We start from the raw sequence: 24,802 nt of genomic DNA, 5'->3' as shown, positions 1-24,802 counted from the left end.
CCAGAATCCAAAGACTTCAGCAGGAATACCCTCTGCCTCTCTGTCTCTCATTAGCTGGACGGGAGTGTCTTGAGTCCAAGTCAGAAACCAAACCCAAGTACTCTGCTGGGGAATGCCAACATGCTAATCAGGGTTTTAACCTCCAGGCTAAAAGCCCACCCCCTCGCCATGTTTTTGTTTTTGTTTTTGTTTTTGTTTGCCTTACATAGAACACATGTATTTTTTTTTCTTCCATTATGCAGTGTTTTTGGATAAATTCAGGCAGCTGTTAATGAGAACTCGAACTTGGCTGCAGGCTGTTTTCTGTGTTGCTGTCTGCTTCCCTAAGACATCCTCAGCACCCTGACACCCCAGTCACAAACACCTGCAAGTCATCCTACTCACAATCTCCTAAGTTGTCATCTCTCAATCATCAAAGAGAGGCCTTGTCATTTTCCACCAGAATAATGGAGCCACCTTATCTTCATCAGTCTGTTTTCCACATACTGGCTGCTAGGTGCGTATTTTTAAAACACAAGTCTGGATTTGTCACTGGGCAGGCAAAATATGTCAGAGGCCCAGGACAAAGTACAGGCTCCCATCACCTGCCCTTTGTTATCTCACTAGCCTTACCTCCTGTGCTTTCCAGCCCTCCAGGGAACGAATCAAAACACGTCTTCCCCCTACTGCTAGCATTTCCCCATGTATATTGTTCCAGAAAGCCCCACAAGCAGGCCTTCTTCTGGGGGCCAGTCCACTATCACTCATTCCCTAATCTCCCAGGCAGTCTGGGCTGTACATCTTCCTGCAGACTTTTTTGGTCTCTTGCACTCTCATTCTCTCTGCATCAATCTCATCGTGTTGTAATCCTCTTTTCTATCTATTCCCCTCTAAACCCACTCTCTGGCACAAAGGCAGGAAATACTCTTTGTGTTTGAAATTCTGCTTAAAGTCCTTGATCTGGGGAAATAGAACTATTTGTCAAAAGAACAAATAAACTGTGACTGCAGGGGCCATATATATATATATATATATATATTTTTTTTTTTAAGATTTCATGATCACTTAAGTAGTCCTCTATAGTCTATCAAACGCAAGTGTCTACTCTGAAATGATATTAGATGGTTGTTCCCTTTAAAGTTTTACTCTAGGTATTATTAATAATGTACAAAATACTTTCTGTAATTTGAATTGCCATTTTACCAAAGAACCCAGAAATTTTAATCAATAGGTCAAACTAGCAACACTTCCAACATCACAATACACTTTGTAGGCAATTTTTACCAGTAATGTTGGAAAACTCTCTCATGTTCTCAAATATGAATTAAAAAAAGAGAATTAACTTGATAGTTGAAACTCTGCCTCTTTTTTGCTGAAATATGAATTTCTTTTTTTTTAAAGATTTATTTATTGTATTGCAAAGTCAGATATACAGAGAGGAGGAAAGACAGAGAGGAAGATCTTCCGTCCAATGATTCACTCCCCAAGTGAGCCGCAACGGGCTGGTGCACGCCAGTCCGAAGCCACGAACCAGGAACCTCTTCCGGGTCTCACACACGGGTGCAGTATCCCAATGCATTGGGCCGTCCTCAACTGCTTTCCCAGGCCACAGGCAGGGAGCTGGATGGGAAGTGGAGCTGCCGGGATTAGAACTGGTGCCTATATGGGATCCCAGGGCATTCAAGGCGAGGACTTTAGCCGCTAGGCTACGCTGCCAGGCCCAAAATATGAATTTCTAAATTTCCAGTGAGGTTGTGTTTTTCCTTACTATTTACACGTGAATCAGAACTTTTGTCTTGTCCATTCACGTCAAAGTATATTTTCAGCACAAAATTGGAATTCTTTCACAAAGATAATTTGGGAAGAGTACCTAAGACTGATTAAACAGGAAGGATTACAAATACAGGCTAAACATTCTGATCTGCTAAACCATTTAAGAAGGAGGAAGTGAAGTTTTGATTTAGAGTCCTGTCAACTAGATAGGAAAATCAGATTCATATAAAAAATACAAAGATGCACACATCTTAGGAAATCTTAAAAACTTGAGAATATCCACGTAACTAAATAAAACTCATTCTATATATGTGCTTCCTGGAACATAGCTAGTCTGTTAAATATCTGGATCTAATTCATGCCTAAGTTATAAAAATGATGAAGTAATTTCCTGGATGACAAGATCTTAAAAAAAGGAAACTTGCTGTCATGTAACTTCAAAGGAAATGAAGTAATGCAATCACCATGTGATGGGAACTCATTGCTTGTTCCAGCTGACCCTCACCTGCCTCTGTGGACCAGATGCCTGAGAATGGACAGACGTTGAGAAAAAAGAACATAACTCCATTGAGCACCAGTATGCACCAGGTAGTGTGCTAGCTTCCACAGTAAGTGAAAACATCAGTTCCTCAAGGTAAGTCTGAAATATGATCATCTACATCCCTAACAGATGAAAAGACAGAATTCTGAAAGGCAAAGTGTTTCGCTCCAGATTGTAGAGAGCCAAACAGCAGAATTTCATTTTCCCTACAGGCTGAGCATAGAACCCATCATCTCCTTCCACTGGAAAGAATGTCCCACCATTGCCTGCATATAATTGTTTCAAAGAAGCCAGACATGCACGCACACACATACACACAGAGTGCACTCCAAGAACTTGTGATTGATTTGGGTCTTAAAGAAGAGGGGGCTTGGGAAAGATAAAGAATATCTACTTACACAGTCTTATGAAATCTCATGAGCAGAGATTCTCTGTCAAAACAATAAACACCTTCTGACTACCTATGCACGACTTCTATTGCATACATACAATAATGTTGCACCATGATTCTGTACATTTTGTGTCAGTCTGCCCATTGAACCCAATGGTTCTCATTTACTCTTGGAAAACACTTAAAGTTACCTGATGCAAAATATATTGTTCCCGAAGCTGGCTTGCAGAATTCCAAGTAATATTTCCGTGTACCAAGACTTTAGCTTTCTCAATCCACTTCAGAATTAATTCCAGCATTTCAGTATATTCATCTAAATGTGATGCTGCCTGAAAAAAAATCAACATTCATATGTGAAATGCAAATTCTGCTTCTTGAACTAGAAATGCATCTTCTAGCTGTATCTTTAAATATAACAATATGAATGATTTTAACATCTTTGATATTTACTGTAGCATGAAAAATCATTTATCTGTTGAAATCTAGTCAGTCTAGTTTTAGAGACTTTAGGATAAAGTTCAACTTTTTAATACAGTTAAATGATTTCTCCTTTTCTTATTCTTTCTTGTTTGCCATTCTCAATCCATCTCTCCTCTACTTCTTTTTCGAAGCTGCAGTGGGTAAGAAAGTGGCCGGTGGGGATTATAGCATTGGCCTGACACTTTTGTATAGCAGATACAGCTACTGTCTGTGATGCTGCCATGTCTATGGATGCCAGTTCATGTCCTGGCTGTTCTAGCTCTGATTCAGCTTCCTGCTGATGGCCAGGGAAAAGCAGCAAAGGCTGGTCCAAGTGTTTGGGCCTTGCCACCATATGGAAGAGCTGATGAAGCTCCTGGCTGTGTTTTCAGCCTGACCCAGTACTGGCTCTGCTGCTCATTGGGAATTGAACCATTGAAGCTCTCTTTCATTGCCTGTTCCCTCTCTATAATTCTGACTTTCAAAATAAATAAATCTCTCTTTTAAAGACCATATATGGCAAGTTTAAACTCATAATTTGAATTTTTCTTCATTAGAGAAATGACAATCAATTTACAAAAGACCAGTGTATGCTCAACAGTTAAGGTGGACAGACGAGCTGCATCTGTGAAGCAAAGACAAACCACTTACATGTGGAGACAATGAGTCTGAGCTTAATTTGTGATCCTTGAATTCTTCCCAAACTAATGACCACGCAGTTTACAAAATAATTCTCCAGTTTACAAAACATACACCTATTGACAATCTATTGTCAGTGCCTTTGTAATAGGATGTGTTACAAAATAACAGGCTTTCATAAAATGTAAATATACAGGATTCAGTAGTGGTATGAAATAAACTGCAGATAAGCTAGTTGTATCACTGCCAATATTATCTTTTAATTTACTTTCAGAACCTGCATGTTTGTGGTGATTGGTCTGTTCTGTAAAACATACCTGAAGGAGCTTGTTGAGCCGACTCTCAGCCTGTCTGACGGTCTGCTGGTAGAGTTCCGTCAGCTTTCCTATCTTCTTGGCCAGTGGCTTCCCCAGGTGACTATTCCGCTCTGAGAATCTTTGTACAGCTACATCTAATTCAACCAACCTTGAATTACATCCATCTAATTCCTCTCCCAGAACCTGATGGTTATTGAGAATAAAAGGACATGAGACTACAGAGAATACATTTTCCAGGTCTTCCAAGAATAGAGGTATTACATTTTGCATGATTTTTGAAAAAGACAACTAGGACAAAAGCTAGCTCAGCCAGCATCAGGTCATTTCTGTCTCTTTGGCTGGACAGGCAGAGCAGGATGTGCTGTAATCCTGGTGTTTATTTCCTATGAACCGAGTAAAGGGGCTAATCTTTTCCTTCTGCCCCACCCGAAAAAGATTGGAGTCATTAACTCATCCACACAGTGAGAACACAACTTTAGCCATCAAGAAAGTCATTCAGTTGGGAATTAATGCTCTTGTATGTCTAAGCCATCATGCATATACATTTACTAACACACTTTGATTACAATGGTAAATCATTTAAGTAGAGTTTTGTTACTGCATTTATATAAGTTCTTTACTGCTTTCACTTACTATCTTGTTTTTTTTTTAAAGTTGCTAGCAAAGACAGTTTTTCTTTCCTATGTCCCCAAATAAAACTGACTCTAAACTCTATTTAACTTACTCAGTAGCACCCTGTGTATTTCCAGATCATCCTCCGCCTTACCTTTTGATCAGCTCTAGCTTGTGCTAAATCACTGGTCTTTGCTTTCAGCTTTGTTAGAATGGTTGTGAGGTCTTTAGCTATCTTCTGAATCTGCCGGCTTAATTCCAGGCTCACGGCCTTGCTCTGCTCCAGTTCATTTACTTTTTCTTGGATCTAAAGAATCAGCGAGAACAGCAAAACCAACCATGGGTAAATGGCATAAGAAATACTCAAAATTACAAATGGGGCTGACAGGAGACAGGTGATGAGCACTGCTTTGGCCTTGATGTACTTTCTCAAAGCAGCTGTTACAACTCTGGTTTCCAGGCTGCTTTGCTTGAAACCATCCTTGTACTTGTCCTTTTCTCCTGTTGCTGTGGTTCAGCAAAAGAGCAAGGACCTTCTAGATGGCCCTGAAGGGAGCTGAGGTGGAGTCCTTTCTTCATCTACTAATTTAATGGTCTCCAGACCCAGGGCCTGTAAGCCTTCTTCACAACGTGGAAAGCCTTCCCAAATAGCTTACGTAATGCGCTGGAGACTCGTAAGAGTCCAGCATGCTTGGACAAATTTTACAGACATTTCGTTTCATGCTACATTGACGAACTAGTAGTGGATCTTCTTTGTTCTAGATAGACTTGCTTTAATCATATCATTAAGTGGATAAGAATACCCCCTCACCAGTACACACATCTGCACACACATATTACTTGAGACTATTTTCAGAGCATAACAGGGTATCCCTTTAATAAGACTAAAGATAATAAGTTTAATGCTGGTCTGAGCACCAGAAACAATTACATGTTTCTTACAAAAAAACAAAATTTGTGTTATAACTTATAGACATAAAATTACATTTCTTTTCACTCCTTTTCTTTTAGTCTGGCAGTCAGGGCTAAAATAATAAGCTTTCCTCTTTTAACATTGGAGAACCTAATAGTGAAGAGTCTGTACTTCACGTTAATAAATTTATCCCTTGCATTTACCCTATTTTTCATAATTTGGCCTTTTTTTACTTCCCCCGAACATCTTTAACTTATATGTTGATGGCCTACTGCACTAAAATAAGTATGAAAGCACTTGGCAGCTTCTAGGCTATTGATAAATATTTGTCATTGTATTCACAAAGAGGTAAGATACTTACATGTCAATTAAAGCATAAACAAAAGTATTTGTTACATATAGGAATATTTTCAATCAGTTTTTAAACATGTGGTAGAGTAGCTAGCTCATGTTTGATTGCATAACATTATTGTTCACATGTGTAAATAGTTGATGTATTTCTTGACTATGAGAAAGAACTTTGACAGCATCGTTCTGTATTGATCTATTCTTGAACTCTGTTGGCAAGGAAACATGACCATGCAAATCAGAACTCTTATGCAAGAGGACTGGTCCTACATTTTTCTTGCTCATTAAGTTTACCTGGTCCTGGATCTTCAGTTCCAGTGCTGCCTCAGCTAACTGAAGGGACATTTCAGAAGGCAAGATGGTATAGAGATCCAAGTACTTCTGTTTCTGTTCTTCAGCTATTTTCTCAATGTTCTGTCGGTGATTGGCAGCTTCTGCTAAGAGACCCTGAAGAGAAATAAATACGCCTATGAGTCAATTGACAAGGGAGCTGATCTTTATTGGTATAGAGACATCCAATAATAAATGGCTAAGTGTGGATTTACAGAAATGCCTTTTAACAGAAAACTTCTTCAGTTTCTGAATGTGAAAAGTGTCAACAAATATCTCAAACAAAAGAAAAATCCATGAAGTAACACTTATTTTATCTCATATGCTTTTGAACACTTTGAAACCTTGGTGAAACAGATGAAAAGGGAGACCGGGAAAGATCTTTCATCTGCTGATTGTCCAACACCCAGGGCTCTGTCAGGCCAAACCCAGGAGTGTGGAGCTCAATTTGGGGCTCCGATGTGAGTGGCACGGTCTTTGGTTCTTGAAATTTTACAGCCTTACAAAGTGATGTCAACCAAGAAGCTAGATTCAAAGCAGAGTAGGTGTTACTTCAACTCCTACATGGGATGTAAATGTACCAGTGAACTGCTGTGCCAAATGCTCACTGTATGTCTTTTTATTGTTGCATTAAGCACGAAGTCTTTGTGTCATTGTCATTAGTGAAATAGTTTCTTTATAAATGATGGATATGGACATCTTGGTACCTGAAGTTCTTTAAGTTGGGCATCTACTTCTATTGTGGGATTCCCTAAATATTCCTTTGTTTTCTGAACCCAAGATTTCACAGAATGGATCTGCCTCTCCACTGCTCCGCGGTCCTTCAGCTCCTGCTTGGCCTGCTTCCCATGACTCTTCAGCTTCTCCTGCATGCTTCAGGAACATCAGAGGGAGAAAATCAGAACATGATTTCAAATTGACCCCTTACACCAAATACCATTTTATCAAAAACATATGCAAAACCCCAGAATCTTAGGATCGTTTTTGCAAGTGAAGATACTTCTCAAGTCATCAAGGTTTAGTATTACTTGAGTTCAGTTCAAACACGGTGAGGTGAATCGAGCATCCCTGGAAAAAGGGATTCAACTCTCTCCCATGTTACCATGCCACACTGTTCCTCTCTGAAGCCCACGGGGATTATTTGATGACTAAGTTCTCTTTGGAGACATGCTCAAACAGCAGACTACCCTCTTGGGTTTAAAACATCATGTGATTGGAGTATTAGTGACTTTCAGAAGTTAAACTTTATGGAAAGAACCCAGGTTTCAAAGCTTCTCAGTGAATAATGACAATAAATGTCCAAACATCATGTATTTGATTAGAACTAAGGAAATTTCAGTAAAAAGGTTTGAATATGTGGTGTCAGATCACCCTGACATCGTCTGTAACTGAAAGAACCTAAACTAGCAAACAGATGAGGTTGCATTTGTCAATTATCGAACAACCACATATTTTTTCTTGCCTAAGAAACAAATGAAGTTTATGTCATGTAATTAAGATTCATAACCAGTAATCAATGGCTTTTATTCACCTGGACTACAAGGTCATCTTGCTCCTACCCCCTGAACTCTATATGGCCAATGAGTCATCAGGCTGCCTCAAACCTGGGTTCCAAGTAGTTCCCCACAACCTCCCTTTCCAGCTCCACTTGTCTCCAGTCACCCACTTCTCCTCATCCATCCTCCAAGGAGCTCCTTGACTGCAACACACTGACTTCCAAGCTTCTTTACATGTTATTCTCATGTTTGCAGAATCCCCTTGCACTCTGAAGACTGCTCACTGCTGCTCAGTCTTCAGTTGAAAATTTCTTGTGAAGGTTCTCTGCCTGCTTTGAATTCCCTTCATCCCTCTTCCATTTCTACCACACTGGCTTTTTTCCTTATTTGTCTCTTCTACCTGTCAACTGCATGAAGGCAGATGGCAAGTCTGTACGGTTTATGCCCAAATTTTTAAATTCTACCGGATATGTATGTTTCATGATTCATGACTAAGGAAACAGAAAACTTACGATGATAGATTTAGAGCCCCCAGATTTTCAAGCTGGCAGGTGGAACACCCCCACATCCACATACCACACTTGTCCCCTAGGCATCAAGACTAAGTGGACAGAGAATGAGAGCAAGTAGATAATTACTTGATGCACTGATCCTGCATGGCTGTAATTTGCTGCAGGATGGCTGGCTCTTCCCCAGAGGGTAGGGTGGCTTCGTGCTGGAGCATGCTCAGTGCCTGCTGCCTTAGCGTGCCCAACAGTGACTGCTGCAGCTCCAGTTCCACGGCGAATGCCTCCTGACGTTCTAGAAGAGCCGAGAGCTCTGCTTTGGAGGCTTTCTCCACTGAGTTTCCAGGTAATTTATCTTGCAACTCACCAGTCCTTTCACTGGCTTTTGTAACCTGAGGACAGCCGTACAGAATACAAAGTTCAGAAAAATTTAGAAGCTGAAAATCATGGGGCAATTATAAGAAATAGTACCACTGATTGACACCTGTACATCACAGCTCCTTAAAGGTGCTCATACAAACTCCATTTAAAACTCTAAATCTCCAAAACTCCAGGATGCAGAGATGTCTAAACCTGAGCAATTTCTTAATGTGAAAGGAAAGACCACTGATGAAACTCCAGGTTTAAATCTTCAGTTTTACAATATGATAATCAGAGACCATGGGCAATACAGAAGAAGGTTTTATTTTAAATGATAAATAAAGATAGCAAACAGAAACATCAATATTTAAGTTAACTTGAATATTATTTTGAGTCATAAAAGAAGTTATGTCGTACACCACTGAACCCCTCTTAAAATAGAGAGGAAATTAAATACAGACTGAGTATCCCTTACCAAAATACTTGAGATTGGAAGTGTTTCCAATTTTGGATTTTTTAAAAAATTTGGAATATTTGTTTATACTTAAGGAGGTGTCTTGGGACCAAGACTTGACACCAAGTCTCAATATAAAATTCATGTATGGCACACACACACACACACACACACACACACGACCTGAAGGTAATACTTTATAATATTTTTGGAGAATATGTGTGTTAATCAAACCTCATTACCTGAATTTTCCACTTCTGATATCATGTTAACAATCAAAAATGCTTGAATGTTGAAGCATTTTGGATTTTATATTTTCAGATTAGGGATGTTCAACTTATGTAGGATTTGGTAAAGAGTTAAGTTATTGCTTATTTTCATCTCCATAAAAAAGTATATTGTGCTTTTTCAAGCCAAATAATAATGCAAATAGGTAAAAATTGGCTTGTAATTCTTATAAAATGTGTTTGGTTTTTCGCATGGAAATGTTTTACTTTATATCAAAGGACAAGCATTTGTATTGGATTTCTGTCATAATTTAGTTTTCATACATTAAAAATGGAAATAAAAACAGGCCTTTACTTTCATAAAGTCTATTTTAAGCTGAAGGAAAACGTGAGGATCCTTAAGAAGACAAAATTAAACTATGAGGTTACTTTGGTGGACATTTTTTTAATAATGTGTGGAAATGCATATTATGACAAAAAAATCCGCTATGTAACAATTTTTAATTCTTGTAGCAAGAACTCATACTTCCAACACTGGCTTTTAGAGCACTTTTTAAAGTAACCTCATATTTCTCAAAAACAGGCTCCTTTCTAGATATGCAGTCCAGGACCCCAGATATCTAAATCCATAGATGTTCATATCTTTTATGTACAATGGTACAAGATTTTCATATAACCTATGTTTATCCTCCCATATACTTTAACCAATTCTAGATTATTTACAATACTCAATACAATGTAAGTGCTTGCTACACTGAGTCATTTGAGGAATGACGACCAAAAAATGTCTGGTCTTGGAAACACATGCATGTTTTCCTAGATATTCCCACATATGGAAAGCCAACAGAACACTATAATCAGTCAGAAAAATAATCAATCCCACCCCCATTAATTAGGGAATTTACCTTGCTGTCCAAGCCCTTCCATTCATCCAATGCATCTTCCAGAATCTTCTCCTGGTCTTGGGCCACAGCGTGGAGGCGTGTCCAGCGCTGCCACACCGCAGTCATTGACCGGCTCAGGGTCACCTTACTGGCTTCATTTCCGGTTTTCTCCAGCTCTGAAACTTTTTCCTCCAGGGCCAGAATTTTGTCACGGAATGAGTTAACCACTGACACTAAAGCCTAGGGATTTCCAGTGGAAGAAGAGATGATTCTTTAAAAATTCAGTGGATTTTGGTATGACTTCAATTAGCAAAAAGAGCAAAGGTTTCTAGATGACATAGGTTTTAGACTGACCTAGGCTTGGAATCTTTATAAGTGGGTATTTATTTAGCAATTACAAGCAGACATTGATCTGTTACTCGATATTTTCCCATTTTTAAAAAGCAGCACAAATACAACTGTACTGGATTTGAAAGTTCAGCACATTACATTCTCTTACTGCAATGCCCTGCAGGGGAGACTCAGATACTCATTTTTAAATTTCATTTCAATTAATCTGAGTTATCAACAGGCAATCTTTACTGGCATTTACTCAGTGTCACGTCTCATCAGAACTGCTTACTCTGAATGCTTCTTTCAAATCCTAGCTGCGTGTTGCCAATGGGGATCTTAAAACAATGAGAACATTTAAAAATTTTAAAGCTTCTCTGAGTGATGAGTTAAGTGCATCTTTATCATAGTTGATGTACCCAGATAGAAATGAGGACTTTCAAGCCTTATTGAGGTGTCCCTATAGCCACTGTGTTGCAAAGGCCAATCACAATCATAAATAAACAGAGAATAATAAAATAGACCTTGTGTTCTGATAATTTTGCTTCTGCTTCATGACTAGAAGATGTCTTCAGCAAGGAAAACTCAGACAGTTTCTTTTCTGCCTCATTCATCAGTTCAATGACTTTTTCCCTCGCCTTCTGGTAGTCTTGCCATTGCACTGCACATCTTGAAAGAATCCAAGACAGACTGGTAAAGATCATGACATCTCACAGTTCTCAAAAGCACTGGTGCAAATTGTCTTAAAATGTTATAAAGAAAAGAATGAATTTACCTACTAATGCATATCATTACTATTTTATCCTATTATGAGTGAAAGTTCACTCCATTGAAGTAGAAAGCAGACGACTCAATTACCTCTGCAGGAGACCTAACTGGGCATGTGACTCCTGGCTTATCTTCTGACTCTTCTTGTCCAGGGAAGCCAACTTCTCTGCCAGGTCTTCTTTGCCATGTGGCACAATGAGTGGGTCAAGGTTGGTGACCAGGCCTCGGAGCTCCTCCAGATTACTGTGCAACTGACCCTCAGCACTGAAAAATTCTGTGTGGCTTTTGAGATTTTCTTCTGCACTCTCCACATCTAGGCCCTGGTCTGTCAGCTGCAACATTTCTTGGGCATCCTCAAGCCAGTCATTAGCTGCTTGAAATACTTGGTAATACCTTTGACACTGACTGTAGAGTTCAGTCAAGCTGGCCTGAAAAACAGTGATTGAAATCACAATCAATTCTCAATTGTAATGTGTTTATGCGAAATAGTTCCACTTTCTCATTTTTTTCATGACTCAATCCTACACATATATATGTACATACACATATATACATATATATGTGTGTATGTGAACAGATATGAATTGATAAATTGTCGATTATTTTTGTGGAGTAATCCATCTATTTTCCCATCTGTTGTTCTTTTTATAACTTTATAATTACAGTTAAAAAAATAAGGACAGAAATAGAAAAGGAATTCATGTCAGTACCAGGACTAGTTCTACAATTTTTCTCTGTCTCTAATGACAATAATATGCTTAGCAGTAAATATGGCAGACTGAATGCTTACTGAAATGCAATAATGCCTCAGTTGCTGAGAAACACAGGACCACCAAGCCTCACAATACGAATGCACAAGGTCAAATTTCGAGAACTAAAAGAGTAGCCTGTTTTGAATAGAGAGTGAAATAGAAAAGCTTGGGTTTGGAATTGTGCATCCTGGAATCTACAAGCAAGGGAGACACCATCACTGTGGCACGTAGGCTAAGACCTCTCCTTCTCTGTGTCTCCTCCTCTTTCTCTAACTCTGTCTTTCAGATAATTATTTAAAAAGCAAAGAAGCAAAGAAACACTTCAAATTCCCCTAGGCCTGCACAGAACAAAATATCACCGTGTGGTCAAGACGCAGAGAACTGTTAGGAAATGTGGAGATGAAGGTAGCACATGGGGAATGACTACGGACGGCAGACCAAAGGGGAGCAGGTGTAAATAAGGATTATCCTGACCCATGACCTCTGGTTATATATACCAGGTCAGTAAAATGTCAAGAAAGCAGAAGTAGAGACATTTAACAGATTTAAGATTTTGGTTCAAAATAGTGAGTTTCAAGACACAGCTTTTCAAGAAAAAAAACTTTAGGTAAGAAGAGCAATGAGCACAGATGTGTTAAAAGGAAGCAAGGGGCAAAGGAAGTAGCCCTCTGGACACTACTGGAGCTGTTATTTCTGAATGAGTAGAACTTGCAAGCCCTGAAGTGAGCTATGTTTAGGAGGCTTGTCTGGGGAGTTGCTATGCCAAGTCATCATTAATATTCGCATCTTTCATCTGTTGTGCTACTGTGAATCAGGCAAGGAAGAAATAAACAGATGAAGCAACTGAGACCCCACTAAAAATGTCTTAGTATCATGGTTAGGGTGCATTGCCCTTTGCCGCTCTCTTTTGGGATGCCCTCCATCTGGAACTAATGTCAAATTCCAGGTTTCACATTGTTTGAGGAACATAGTTAACTATTCAGTGTTAACCAATTTCATTAATACCCTAACACACTTCTCCTTGGTATCCTAGAAAGACTGCTTCCAGATCTAATCCCTTCACCTCCACCCTCACCCTTCACCCACACAGCAGCTCCATGCATACTAAAAACCCAAGATACTCAGTCCCTTACACAAAATGGGCTTAATATTTGCATAAATACATACCATCCTATTTACTTTAAATCATATCTAAATTACTTACAATATCTAGTACAGTGTAAGTGCTATGTAAATAGTTGTTATTTTTAAGGTAATGTTGGCAAGAAAAACTTCATGCATGTTCACCACAGATACGATTTTTGCTCAATACTTTGTCATAGCAGTGGATTGTCAATATTAATTTTTGAAATAATCTCTCTCAAAAAGAATGGGTGACAAATTATACTACTTAGTCTAGTGAATTGGGGTCACCATGAAACCCACATGAAATGAATTCTATGACATAAACAAGAAATACAATCCAAAAGCATGATTCTATATGGTACCAAAGAAAGTATTTAAGGGATTAGTTTTCACGATTAAACCTATTTCACACATGTGGTTTACCTACTAGCACAGTGGGGGAAATCACAGCCAAGCCACATCCTGCTCACCTGTCTGGTGCGTAGAGCCTCCTGAATGTCTCCGTCCAGCTCCGACAGTTCAGCAAGGGTCTGCTCTAAGTTAGCGGAGAGCAGTTCTTTGGCTTTCATGAATTTCTCCTTCTCCTTACTACTCAGGGCATTCATGATCCTCAGGCTGGATTGGACCTCTTCCTGATGAATCTGGATCTTTCTGATTTCTTCCTGGATGGCCTGCAGGCTGAGGTCCAGAGAGAGGGGCCCTCTGAGTCCTGCCTTCACCTGCCTCAGCCAGTCCAGGGAGCGGCTCATCTCAGTCTGGAAGTCTATACTTTGTACCATTCGGCTCTCACACTCTGTCACCGTGTCACTGATGGCAGAAGTCAACAAGGTCAACTCTTCCTGCCACACCTGGATCTGATGCTTGGCTTTCTCATAGGCCAGGGGGTCCAGATGTGGGGTGAGGTCCTCTAGATGCAGGGTCACTCGTTTCAGCAGAATGCCCGAGTCCTGCAGACTTCCTGCCAGGGAGTGGTACATTTTGAGCTTCTCATCTGCGGGCAGAGTTTCCTCATTCACTTTGGTCTGCTGCTTTTTCACAGCCTCTAGTTGTCTCTCGAGCTGCTGGCACATGGTCTGGTGCTCTTGGTAAGCACTGGTAGTGTCTTCTAATGCACCAACCCTTTGTTCCATCTGTCGCCTCAGCCTGTGATACAAGCTGACAAGGTGCGTCATCTTGTCTGGCTTCCAAGGCTGGCCTGTGCTACGAAAACTTTCTTTTTTCTGATTGAGTTCATCTACGGCTTCCCCAAGGCCCGTCACCTCATCAAGAAGGGCTCGACAACCATCCTGGAGAGACAGAACCTCTTCAACACTCAGGTCACTGGGGACCTTGCTCATCTTCAAGAACTGATCTTCAAGTTCACTCAGAGAATGTGTTGTCAGCTCAATCAAGGAAGAATATTCCTTCCGTGCGAGAATCGCTTCTTGGACTTTGTAGAACTTGTCTTTAGCCAAGGCAACAATGACATTCAATTGTTGGGGAAAAGCAGTCAGCTTTTCATTGAGGTAAGAATGATCAACTTCATTCAGTGATGGTAAGATGGCCTGCCCGGTTCTCTGTAGCCTAAGCAGAAGATTTTCATATTCTGGAGATTGTTCTAGAATGTCTTGGTATTTGGCCAGTTGTGTATGAAGCTCAGTACTTTCATTCATTAGACTGATTTCAGGAAATGTAACAATATCTGCTTGCTTTAGCCAGTGACAAGCTTTATCAAAATCTTCCTTAAAATGCTTCCTAGAGACTAAACTTTTTTCTAGTTCTTGCAGCCGATGGCTGCATTTTTGTAAAACAGTGTCATAGACACTTTGCAATTCCTGGAGCTTCCCAAGCACTTCACCCCTTTCCTGCTCCGTGACTCCTTTCATTAACTCACGACCCTGGGCCCAGAGTCCTGAGACTTCATTTTGGTAAGTCTTGAGGCTGGCTTGTGCACTCTTACATGTTTTAACCTGTTTGCTTACGTCATCTGGTAGCAGGCAGATGTGTTCCCGGAACATGATTTTTCTCTCATGTTGCTGAATTTGGCTGGTCGCCTGGGACACTGCCATGAGGAACTGGGTCTTCTCAGACAAGGCTTTGTTTAAATACTTTCTTCGCTGGCCCACTAAGTCACTGAGACAGTTCACATGCCTCTGGGCATCAGAAAGCGCCTTCTGGATGATCTGCCGCTCATTTAGACCGAGGTCTGCCATTACTCTGTCAGCATCCTTTGTGAGTGACTTCAGGAGCATTTGCTTGGCCTCCAGTTCACTGCAGATGGCCAGGTGGTCCATGAGGAGATTCTGAGCCAAATCGGGAGGAGGGCTGTGCTTCAGGGCCTCTGCAACACTGGGCTGCTGCTCTTCTGCCCACTCCATTAACTCCTGAAATCGGGACTGCACCACGTGCAGCTCCTCCAGGTTGGTGACTGACACTTGGATTTTCCTTTTCACAAGATCCTCAAGCTGAAACCAACGCTGTTCAAAGTGACTCGTCTGCTCTTTGACAAGTTCTTTGTCATCCACATTCAAATGTTCTATGATTTTCTGCTTTTGCTCTTTCAGCTCTTCAATGGCATACTTTCTCTCCTGCAAGGCCAATGCTAACTTCTGCAAAGCTTCCAGATGAACAGCTGTGCTCTCTGCATCAGATCTGCCAAAACATTGAAACATACAAGATAAGCAACTTCCATCACTGTTGATGTTGGTTCATTCCATGTCAACTCACACTTTATCATTTGCATTAAGTGGATAGCTTTAGCTTATTAAGAATAGTTTGATCAACATTTTGACAGGGGTACAGTAATTATTATGGAATAGAATCTCTTGTGTTTTTACCAGCTGTTGAATTAAACCACCTATATTCCTTTCCACCCTCTTTTATCTAGTCAATGCTGCCCTCTAATTAAATCTGTCCTATGCTTTTGGTTTCCTCTGGCTCTGATGAACTGAGCAAAACCTAAACAGTAGCAAGATGCCTGGGTGATTTGGGTTATATTAAATTTTGAAAAAAACAGTGATGAACTGCCTTTCTGTAAGCTGCACTGATGGAAATGAGCGAGTCATGATTTATGTGCTTTCATATGGCTAGTGAATCCAACCAACAAAAGTGTTACTACAATGCGTAAAAACAAAGCAGTGGCGGTAACAGCTACCCAGGTTTATGCTTAGATGTTTACAAAGCTTTAAACCTATGTAATGCAAATAATTCTCATCTGTGTGACCTCAAAGCACACAAGAAAGTGGAATTGTCTGGCCTTTCATTTACAAAGTGGTCAATTCTGAACTAGCAGAAGCAGGGTGGGAGGCAGCGAGTTCCCTTCAGGATCCATCAGCTCTGAGGTGCCTGGAAGCCTAGCATAAGCTGGAAGTTCAGGAGTATACCAGGCTGACCAGAGTCATTCCGAAGACCAGTAAAATCCTGAGCCAATCAAAAGTCAACAAATGAAAATCGTATACCAAAACACTATTGATGTAACAGCATCTAGAACAACCTGTTGGTAGTCTTCACTGCTGACAAGCTAAATAAGGAGCAGGGTAGGTTTTAACCCGGTGAACAATGATGACTTACACACCACCCAGCGTGTGTGTGTGTGGAAGGAAGCTGGGGGAGGAGGAGTCCTTCAGCATTAGATTACAAAAGACAGAAATGGATTTAATTTGGATCATTGTGATAATTTATAGAATACGAAAAACCTTGACTAGATTACATAGAATATATTACTCTGCAATCTTAAGAAATGTAGGAAACATTGATTCAAGGATTCATTTCACAAATTCACAGATGATAATTTCATAAGGTAGTTGTGAAAATAAATGTTCTTGGGACATTTGTTAAGCTGATGAATAATCACTCGTGGAACATTGTTTAATGTCACAGAGAAAAGCAGAAAATTTTTAATTGTTTCTCTCTGGCCCACTAGAAAACTAATGGATCCATCACATGGCCAAACCAGGCTCTTCATAATGCTTCATTCATTCGGATACCGAAAATAGACATCAAGAACCTAAAAAAAACCTTATTTTTATTTTTTCTATAAATTGGGAAGTTTTTGGATTTGTAGTCTTGTGACTCATAGGGTAATTTCTCTCACCTGGCTAAGTTATCCCACTCTGTAGTAAATTTTTCCAAGAACGCTTCAACAACATTCATGCGGTCATGGTAATCCCTTGTTCTTCGAAGATCCTCTTCCCTTTGCAAACACAGACTGTTGGACTGCAGGCATAAGTCCAGCCATTGGTCATTTAAGTGACTGATTTCTTTGTGTTCCGGGGACTCCTGATTCTTTGTTAATTTGTTCACCTTTTCTATGACAGCATGCACTGAAGCCTGTTTGGACTGGACTTGCTTGACAAATTCCTAAAGGACAATAAGGACAAAATCGATAGCAGGTGAAGTATCCTCCCAATACATAGGGAATGGAATACAGTTATACTATCTCTAAACATTTTAAGTTACTTGAAACTGAAGACTGTACAAAGGGTCATGTGGGAAAACGAGATAAATCTAGAAATCCACCTAACTTATCTATGAATGTGAAGTTTCTTCATCCGTACGAGTTAGATTTGTTGTGTTGAGATGTATACAGAAAAATTGATATATCATCATCAAAAGCTATATCATCACTGCTAAGGGAAAAAGTCAGCATCTTGCACTGGAGTGAGGTTTAAGTTTTCTAAAAATTTTTAAGCAAAAAAAGGTATTTCCTATTCATTCCTTCTGTATTTATAAACAATATTCTAGTATAAAGCATATGATTTATAATCACAGAAAAATGTCAAAGGTTATTAAATATGTGATTCTACTTCCAAGAACCATATATTTACCATTTTATTTTACATTAGATATATAAATATGGAGTCTTGGCAAAGTTTTGCACATGCATATTATGAGAAAACTATGTATGAATTTTAACATATTGTGCCAAAATAAACATCTTTTTGTAAAAAGTTTTAATAATTTACTTGAGTTCCAGAGACAGAGATTCCATCCACTAATTCACTCCTCACTGCTCATAATGGCCACGGCTGAGGCAGGAGCCAGGAGTTAACAATCCAAACCAGGTCTCTATCCTGGGTGCTGGGAACTCGACTGCTTGAGCCATCAATACTGTCGCCCATGGTCGGCATTGAGGAAGGCAGACCTAGGGGCCGGAGCTGGAAATGGATCCCAGGTACTCCAATGTGGGGTGCAGGCACCTGAAATTCTGTCTTAAATGCCCATCTTCACAACTTTTTAAAATTTCATTTTCACCAACCTTTTAATTATTCATTAATATGTAAGCACTAAACTTACAACCCTATGGCTTTAACATGGTGATGAAAATCTAAAACAAAAAAGGATGGGGGGCGCATGTTCATTTAGTAACACTCTACTCCATAGGCTGAATAACACCTGCTGGGTTAACCAACAAAGCATGGTGGGAACAGCCAGGGGAAGTGGAATGCCAGTGGTACTTTGATGCTCCAAGAACATACTTGGATGTTTACCAAGTGGTATATCTTTCCCTGGCACCAAAGGAAGGCTGCTTGTTTGAATTCTCTGATTTCTCAGGCATCCGTGCAGATGTCTAAGAACTGACAGACAACCACACACTGAAGCCAATACACAGAGTTCAGGTCATCCTTTCTGTCTTGACCTCCTTAAACTCCCCTGGACATAAATGTATTCCCACCTCTACTTGGGAAATCATGTTCTGGGCAATATTGGGCTCCAGTTCCGAGTGCCGTCTCTTCATGTTCTGTACTTGCTGATCAGCATCCTGAAGATAGATCCACAGCTCAGCTTTCAGGTACTTGATCTCCTCCCAGCCATGAGTTAAGTCCTGTGCCTGCGCAAGCCTTTGCTCAATCTTGAGAAAACACAGGATTGAAGTCAGCTGTTAGAAGCACTCACACAAGCAGATGTGCCCCCGTGTGCATGCAAGGACACAAGCACAGAGAAAGCCAAAAAGAACTTAAACACTTCTCTTAGATTTCAACTGTTCAAAGACTAAAAATCTGAGGCATACCATGTGGTTTCAAACAGTAATATGGGGCTTTATTAGAATCGAGAGCTGCCTGATTGGTTTCTCACACCTGCACTTCAACAATCACAACTGTTTTGACATGCATTTAGTGACAGAGTTAGTTGGAAAACAAAAATTACTCTTGTGTGTAACTGTACTTCTAAGTTATTAATGTTTTAGATAACTTTCAATCTGCCTCATTCATTTTTGATATGCCATCTGCAAAAAAATTACAATTTATATGTTTCATAAACATGTAAAGTCATATTTATTGTGATAGTATAACACAGAAGATTAAAACCTGGATATGATAGTCTCTGTTATGCAGTTACTATACATTCCTTTAAATGAAAAGCCATAATACAAAATCAACAACAGGAAGAGAAATAGAAAACTTAAAACAACATGAAGTTAAATAACATGCTACTGAATGACCAATGTGTCCAGATGTGAAAATACAATACAGTATGCATCTTTACTTCCAAATCAAAGATGTACTCCCAGTGAAACTGTTAAATACAACCTGATAATAGGATGATGCATTCTTCATCACTGTCCATACCTACAAGGTCAGGATGCATTTAAATAGCAAAATGATGGACTTATGACTGTTCACGCAGAACTATACTATTATAATAATACAGAGGAAATTAGGGGGCCTTAGAGGGGGGAAAAGGAATCCCAGAGCCTATGGAACTGTGTCATAAATTAATAAAATAAATTAATTTTTAATGGATATAAACCTTGCTATTTTAAGACATTATTTTCTTTTAGGTCATTCTGCAATTACACATTTATTTAACAAAGTACCATCTCCAAATCTCATTTTTCTTTTCACTGCAAATATGTTGCCTCAGAGAGAAGGATGCAGCGCAGTAGCCTGTGAGTGCATGGCTCCTGTGCAGCCACTGTCCGTCAGACGGGTGCTGCCAAATCATTACCACTGTCCATCACAGACGGGTGCTGCCAAATCATTACCACTGTCCATCACAGACGGCTGCTGCCAAATCATTACCACTGTCCATCACAGACGGGTGCTGCCAAATCATTACCACTGTCCATCACAGATGGGTACTGCCAAATCATGGGGACTACCAAATCATTATGACCATTCTCGTGAGCCCACATAGACCCTCCGAATCCTTTTCAGCACCACACTCCAAAGTCTTTGCAGGTAAATAAGGAACATCAGGAGCCATGGCAGTTCTGATGTAACTAATCAGGGCTCAATATCCCTATCACATACCACTTGAGGACAGGAACACATTTTGAGAAATGTGTCATTAGGCGATAAGCCTAGATGTTAGCACTTCCCACCCACTGTGGCTGGCTGGACACCCTGTTGCTGCAAGGCTTCAGACCTGCACTGCATGGCACTGTACTGAACACCATAGGCAGTGACATCACAATGCATTGTTATAACGAAACACATCTAAACAGACTTGGAAGAGTGAAAATATTAGGCAACAGAACTTTCTCAATTCCAATGACAATCTTAGGGGGCCACAATGGCATATGTGATCTATTGCTGAATGAAACATCATTATGTAGGATTTGTGTTCCCAAATTTAAAACTAAGAACAAAAACAGGGAAAAAATTAAACAGGTTGTAGAAAAACAGGAAGAGAAAAAGAAAGGTGCTTAAGTGGGGAGGGAACATGCAAACGGATAGCAATACAATGGGTATCAATGATTGAGTTCTGATTCCACGTTCTCGGTGTTAGAGAGCTTGTGTAACTGAGATTCAAATACCAATTTACTATAAAGACTGTGGAGCATGGCTGTCTCACATGTAACATCCAAACAAAGGAATGTGCTAAAGCCAATCCCATGTAACATGGTTTTCTTTTCTTTCCTACCATTTGCTCTGTTTGTTGAATGTCCTTTGCTGTAGCCTTCACAGAGGAGTTTGACAAGTCACACATGGAGCAAAGCAGATCTAAGTATGTCCTTGCCTGCTCTTGCAAAGCTCTGAAGTGTTTCACCTGAAGCAAGACAATTGTAAGTGGCAAAGGAAAAAGCATGTTCTACTTAAATATCAAGTACCATATGTGATAGAGATTTTGTTGGCACTTCAAAAATAATCTTGCAATCTCAGTGTTCTCATCATGTCATAAATAACAGGTATTATTGATTCACACAAAAGAATGCAAAACACACCCACAGGAACCAATTTTCCCCCTGTTTCTCATTGTATCAAAGGATTCCATACAGTCTTAGAAGGGTAAAAGACATTCCTATGGTCTTTCCAAATTCCCTGCTCACATGCTAGCTTATCCACCATACAGTGTATTATTTAGCATCTTGTTGCAAGATTCAGAGACATAGATAAAGGTTAGAGTGGGTTTGCAAGTTTCCCTGAGATGAAGTGAAAAGGCTCCTTCCCAAAAGCCAAAAAAAAAAAAAGGCTTCTGGTGGAGCTTTGTTCACAGAGGCACACCGAGATGTGCCTGCCACTGCTCCGTTTGCATAGGCCACTTTAAATCCTGAACATAATAGCCACAAGTCAGAGCCATGCCTGGGATGGCTACCAATCCCAGAGGCTCCAAGGCTGCAGCAGGGAGAAACAGGTCGGAGCGGGGTCAGAAAGCTGAGCATAGGCCCAAGAATGGAGGGGACACTGGCTCTGGCTTCAGTTCACAGTTGTGCAAGGTCAGAATGATCAACCTGGGAGGCCAAAGGACTCTTCACGGATGTGGCCGTTCTGGACACTGCAAAATGCCCAGCAGTCTCCTTGCCTTCTAACTACTAGATGTCAGCAGCTTCCCCAGCAGTCTGTTGCATGACAAAAAATAAAATAGAATGGAATAAAAAAAATTTTAAACAAAATTTAAAAAATAAAAATAAATTTTAAAAAGTAAAAAAAAATTAAAAATAAAATGAAATGGACTCTTGTAAACAAAAAGATTCCTTTTGGTAAGAAATTATATAAGCAGTCTGTTGATAGAAAAAAAAAATCCCAAATTTCTCACCATGCTCTCACTGGGATGACTGGAGGACACTGGGAGGAACCTGATGCGCCCTCAGCTCTTTAGGCACACTTCCTGTTGTGTGCAAAGTCTGTAGGGGCAGCGGGCAGCAACAGGAGCAGGGCAGCAGCTGCTACTGCAGGAACTGAATGAAAAGTGATGGTGGTGACGGAGACGAAAAGTGGTTCTTGCCTACAGTCATGAGAGCATGTCCTAAGGGTCAGTCTGACTCACAGAGACAACATGTGATTGTTTTTATCCTAAGTAAGCCAATATGGAGGCAAATATTTTGACAGTCCCTTGTCTTCTCTTCTGCAATGGACTACCTAAACACACTATCCTTGTTTAGTTATAAAAGTCACAGGTCAACTTCTCAGCAAGTCCGAAGTAGTACTTTATTTAGTCAATGCACAAACTGGGCATTTTTTTGAGTCATATTTTTTAGTCACTAAGAGATATTAAAAAAAAAAAAAAGCACCTCATCATGTACCTGTGACCCAGAGAAGGTTACCTGTCCCACTCTGCTTTAGGAATGAAAAAAATGTTAGAACGTTGATTTATAAATATATTTCATTTAAAGTAATATATAATGATTTGTGTTCTCCTCACCCTAGAACTGTTCAAATCTACATGCAGATTGTCAGTTACAAAGTTTGTTTTTTTTTGGGGGGGTGACTAAAATGAACCTGAAAGGCAAATCTAATAGCATTTTTTCCTATTCTCCCAAAATTACATTTTATCTTATTAAAGCATATGGCATTCTGAGTAGTCAAACCAATGCATATTTTCTAATGATTATGTGGTTTATTATCATTATACATTTGTTGTCACTAAATGAGAGAACACACATCTTGGGACCACTACCATCAGCCAAGACAGCCTAATCAGTGTTTTTTGGTCAGGGTGGGACGGGTAGGACTTCCCACCTACAATCCATGAACCAGGCCTTGCAGTGGGAAAGGCCGACTCCAATGAATCAAGACCCATCTCCGTCAGAGTCACTGAGATCCAAGTGACTGCGGCACTGCAGGTCCCTTCTCTGGTTATCCAGAGAGGGGACACAAAGCGGAGGTTAGCCACGCACCCCAACACGGGGCCACGCACCCCAACACAGGGCGCCTCAAGGATCAGTGTCCATGCTGAGGGCCCCTGAGTGTTAGGTGCAGTCGCTCTTTCCTGTGCTAGCAGAATGCTAAGAGGAGTCATGCTTTTCTTCTCCCCTGACACATTTCCTTTCTTTTGTGGTAAGGAAAGGAAAGAAAACATCAAGTAATTTGATTCCTGTAAGCCTCAGTTTCTTCCTATGTAATTAAAAATGAATTTATTTCCAGAAATTATAATGAAATACAAATGAATGTGATTTATAAACAAAAATATCTTTTTCTGGATAGCACCATTAAATAAGCCGGCAGGCAAGGAATGAGAAAGATTACAGTTTCATGGAAAAGCAGCATATATACAGATTTTGGTCTATTTTTCTTGGTTCTTGGAGAGCCGGGTTTCATTTATTTTGATCTTATTGTTTTTCTAAAAAATACTTTGAGTGAGGGTACTTCAAAAAGCTCATGGTGCTCATGCATCATAAAAATATATGCATGGATTTCAAAATTTCTTTGTAATAAAATAAAGTTTATCTTTTGATCTCATTTTTACAAATTTTCAAAGTGCCTGATATATACTGTGTGTGAACCATTGCATGACTAGCTGCAAATCACTTAGATCAGGAAGTTCACTTTGGAGAATAACGACACATCTTTCCCATGTGAACAGAATGAATAATTACACTGTATTAATCAGTTTTCAAAATTGAATTAATAGTATTAGCTTAAACTCTGTAAATATAAGCTTTTACAACTAAATTCCTTTGAAATCCTTTTCTATAGCATTAATGCTATACAGAAAAGCTGCCTGGAGCAGAAGTTTTGAAAACATTTCTCCCACGTTTGGATGGAGTCTAAACAGCAAACATCTAAACATTTGGTGTCAGATTATTGTGCAATGGGGTTCCTTTCACATGACAACAAGGCAATTTTCATTATCTACCAAATACTTTGTGTCAAGCCCTATGAGTTGAGCTAGTATAGCTTTTCTGTTCACAAGTTGTGTTTAGCTGCAGCATGATATTCGAGCTCCGCCGTAACTTTCAGAGGATGGATACACTTAGCCTCCACATCTTCACACTGCATCCACACATCCAACCGAGTGCAGACCAGACACTTCAGGAACAAGTTGCACACAAACCGACCTCTTAATCTTGTCATCCCTTTCCCTAAACAATGTTCCCTCAACAATCACTTCCATAGTCTTCATTTTGTGTTAGGTCTCACACATAACCTAGAGATGATTTAAATTACATGGGAGGAAATGTGTAGCTTATTTGCAAATACTATGACACTTTATAAAAAAGATCTTGAACATTGTGGGCTTGATAATCTAAGGGGGGCTGTGCATGAAACAAAGTACCCATGGATACAGAATGATGACTGCATTTACAATCATCTACTTCCCAAGACAGGAAACAGAGACTAGCCTCATTGTAAACATCAGAGTGGGTCCTTTGTTACAGCTCCTACACTTCCTATTCTATCACTGGTCCCTCCATTATTATGTCCTTCTTCCTGGCTGGAACAAGAACTCAACCAC

General features: G+C 39.9%; 1 protein-coding gene across 1 annotated transcript in view; it reads right to left on the bottom strand.

Annotated features, from left to right (window-relative positions):
- The window catches only part of SYNE1 (spectrin repeat containing nuclear envelope protein 1), a 465,933-nt gene that overhangs the window by 175,970 nt on the left and 265,161 nt on the right, over nucleotides 1–24,802 (bottom strand). The window contains exons 74-86 of the mRNA XM_058663996.1: nucleotides 21,050–21,175; nucleotides 18,858–19,034; nucleotides 17,277–17,542; nucleotides 13,675–15,835; nucleotides 11,418–11,755; nucleotides 11,084–11,228; nucleotides 10,251–10,469; nucleotides 8,437–8,696; nucleotides 7,010–7,175; nucleotides 6,267–6,419; nucleotides 4,866–5,018; nucleotides 4,100–4,282; nucleotides 2,876–3,013 (exon numbers count right to left, since the gene is read on the bottom strand). Coding sequence (XP_058519979.1) covers nucleotides 2,876–3,013; nucleotides 4,100–4,282; nucleotides 4,866–5,018; nucleotides 6,267–6,419; nucleotides 7,010–7,175; nucleotides 8,437–8,696; nucleotides 10,251–10,469; nucleotides 11,084–11,228; nucleotides 11,418–11,755; nucleotides 13,675–15,835; nucleotides 17,277–17,542; nucleotides 18,858–19,034; nucleotides 21,050–21,175 — 4,485 coding nt within the window. The remainder of the gene's footprint in view (nucleotides 1–2,875; nucleotides 3,014–4,099; nucleotides 4,283–4,865; nucleotides 5,019–6,266; nucleotides 6,420–7,009; nucleotides 7,176–8,436; nucleotides 8,697–10,250; nucleotides 10,470–11,083; nucleotides 11,229–11,417; nucleotides 11,756–13,674; nucleotides 15,836–17,276; nucleotides 17,543–18,857; nucleotides 19,035–21,049; nucleotides 21,176–24,802) is intronic.

This window comes from Ochotona princeps, chromosome 1, assembly GCF_030435755.1.
Source record: "Ochotona princeps isolate mOchPri1 chromosome 1, mOchPri1.hap1, whole genome shotgun sequence".
NCBI classification, from domain to species: domain Eukaryota; kingdom Metazoa; phylum Chordata; class Mammalia; order Lagomorpha; family Ochotonidae; genus Ochotona; species Ochotona princeps.
Note: the sequence above shows the minus strand (reverse complement) of the source record. Positions and strands in the feature narration are given on the sequence as shown.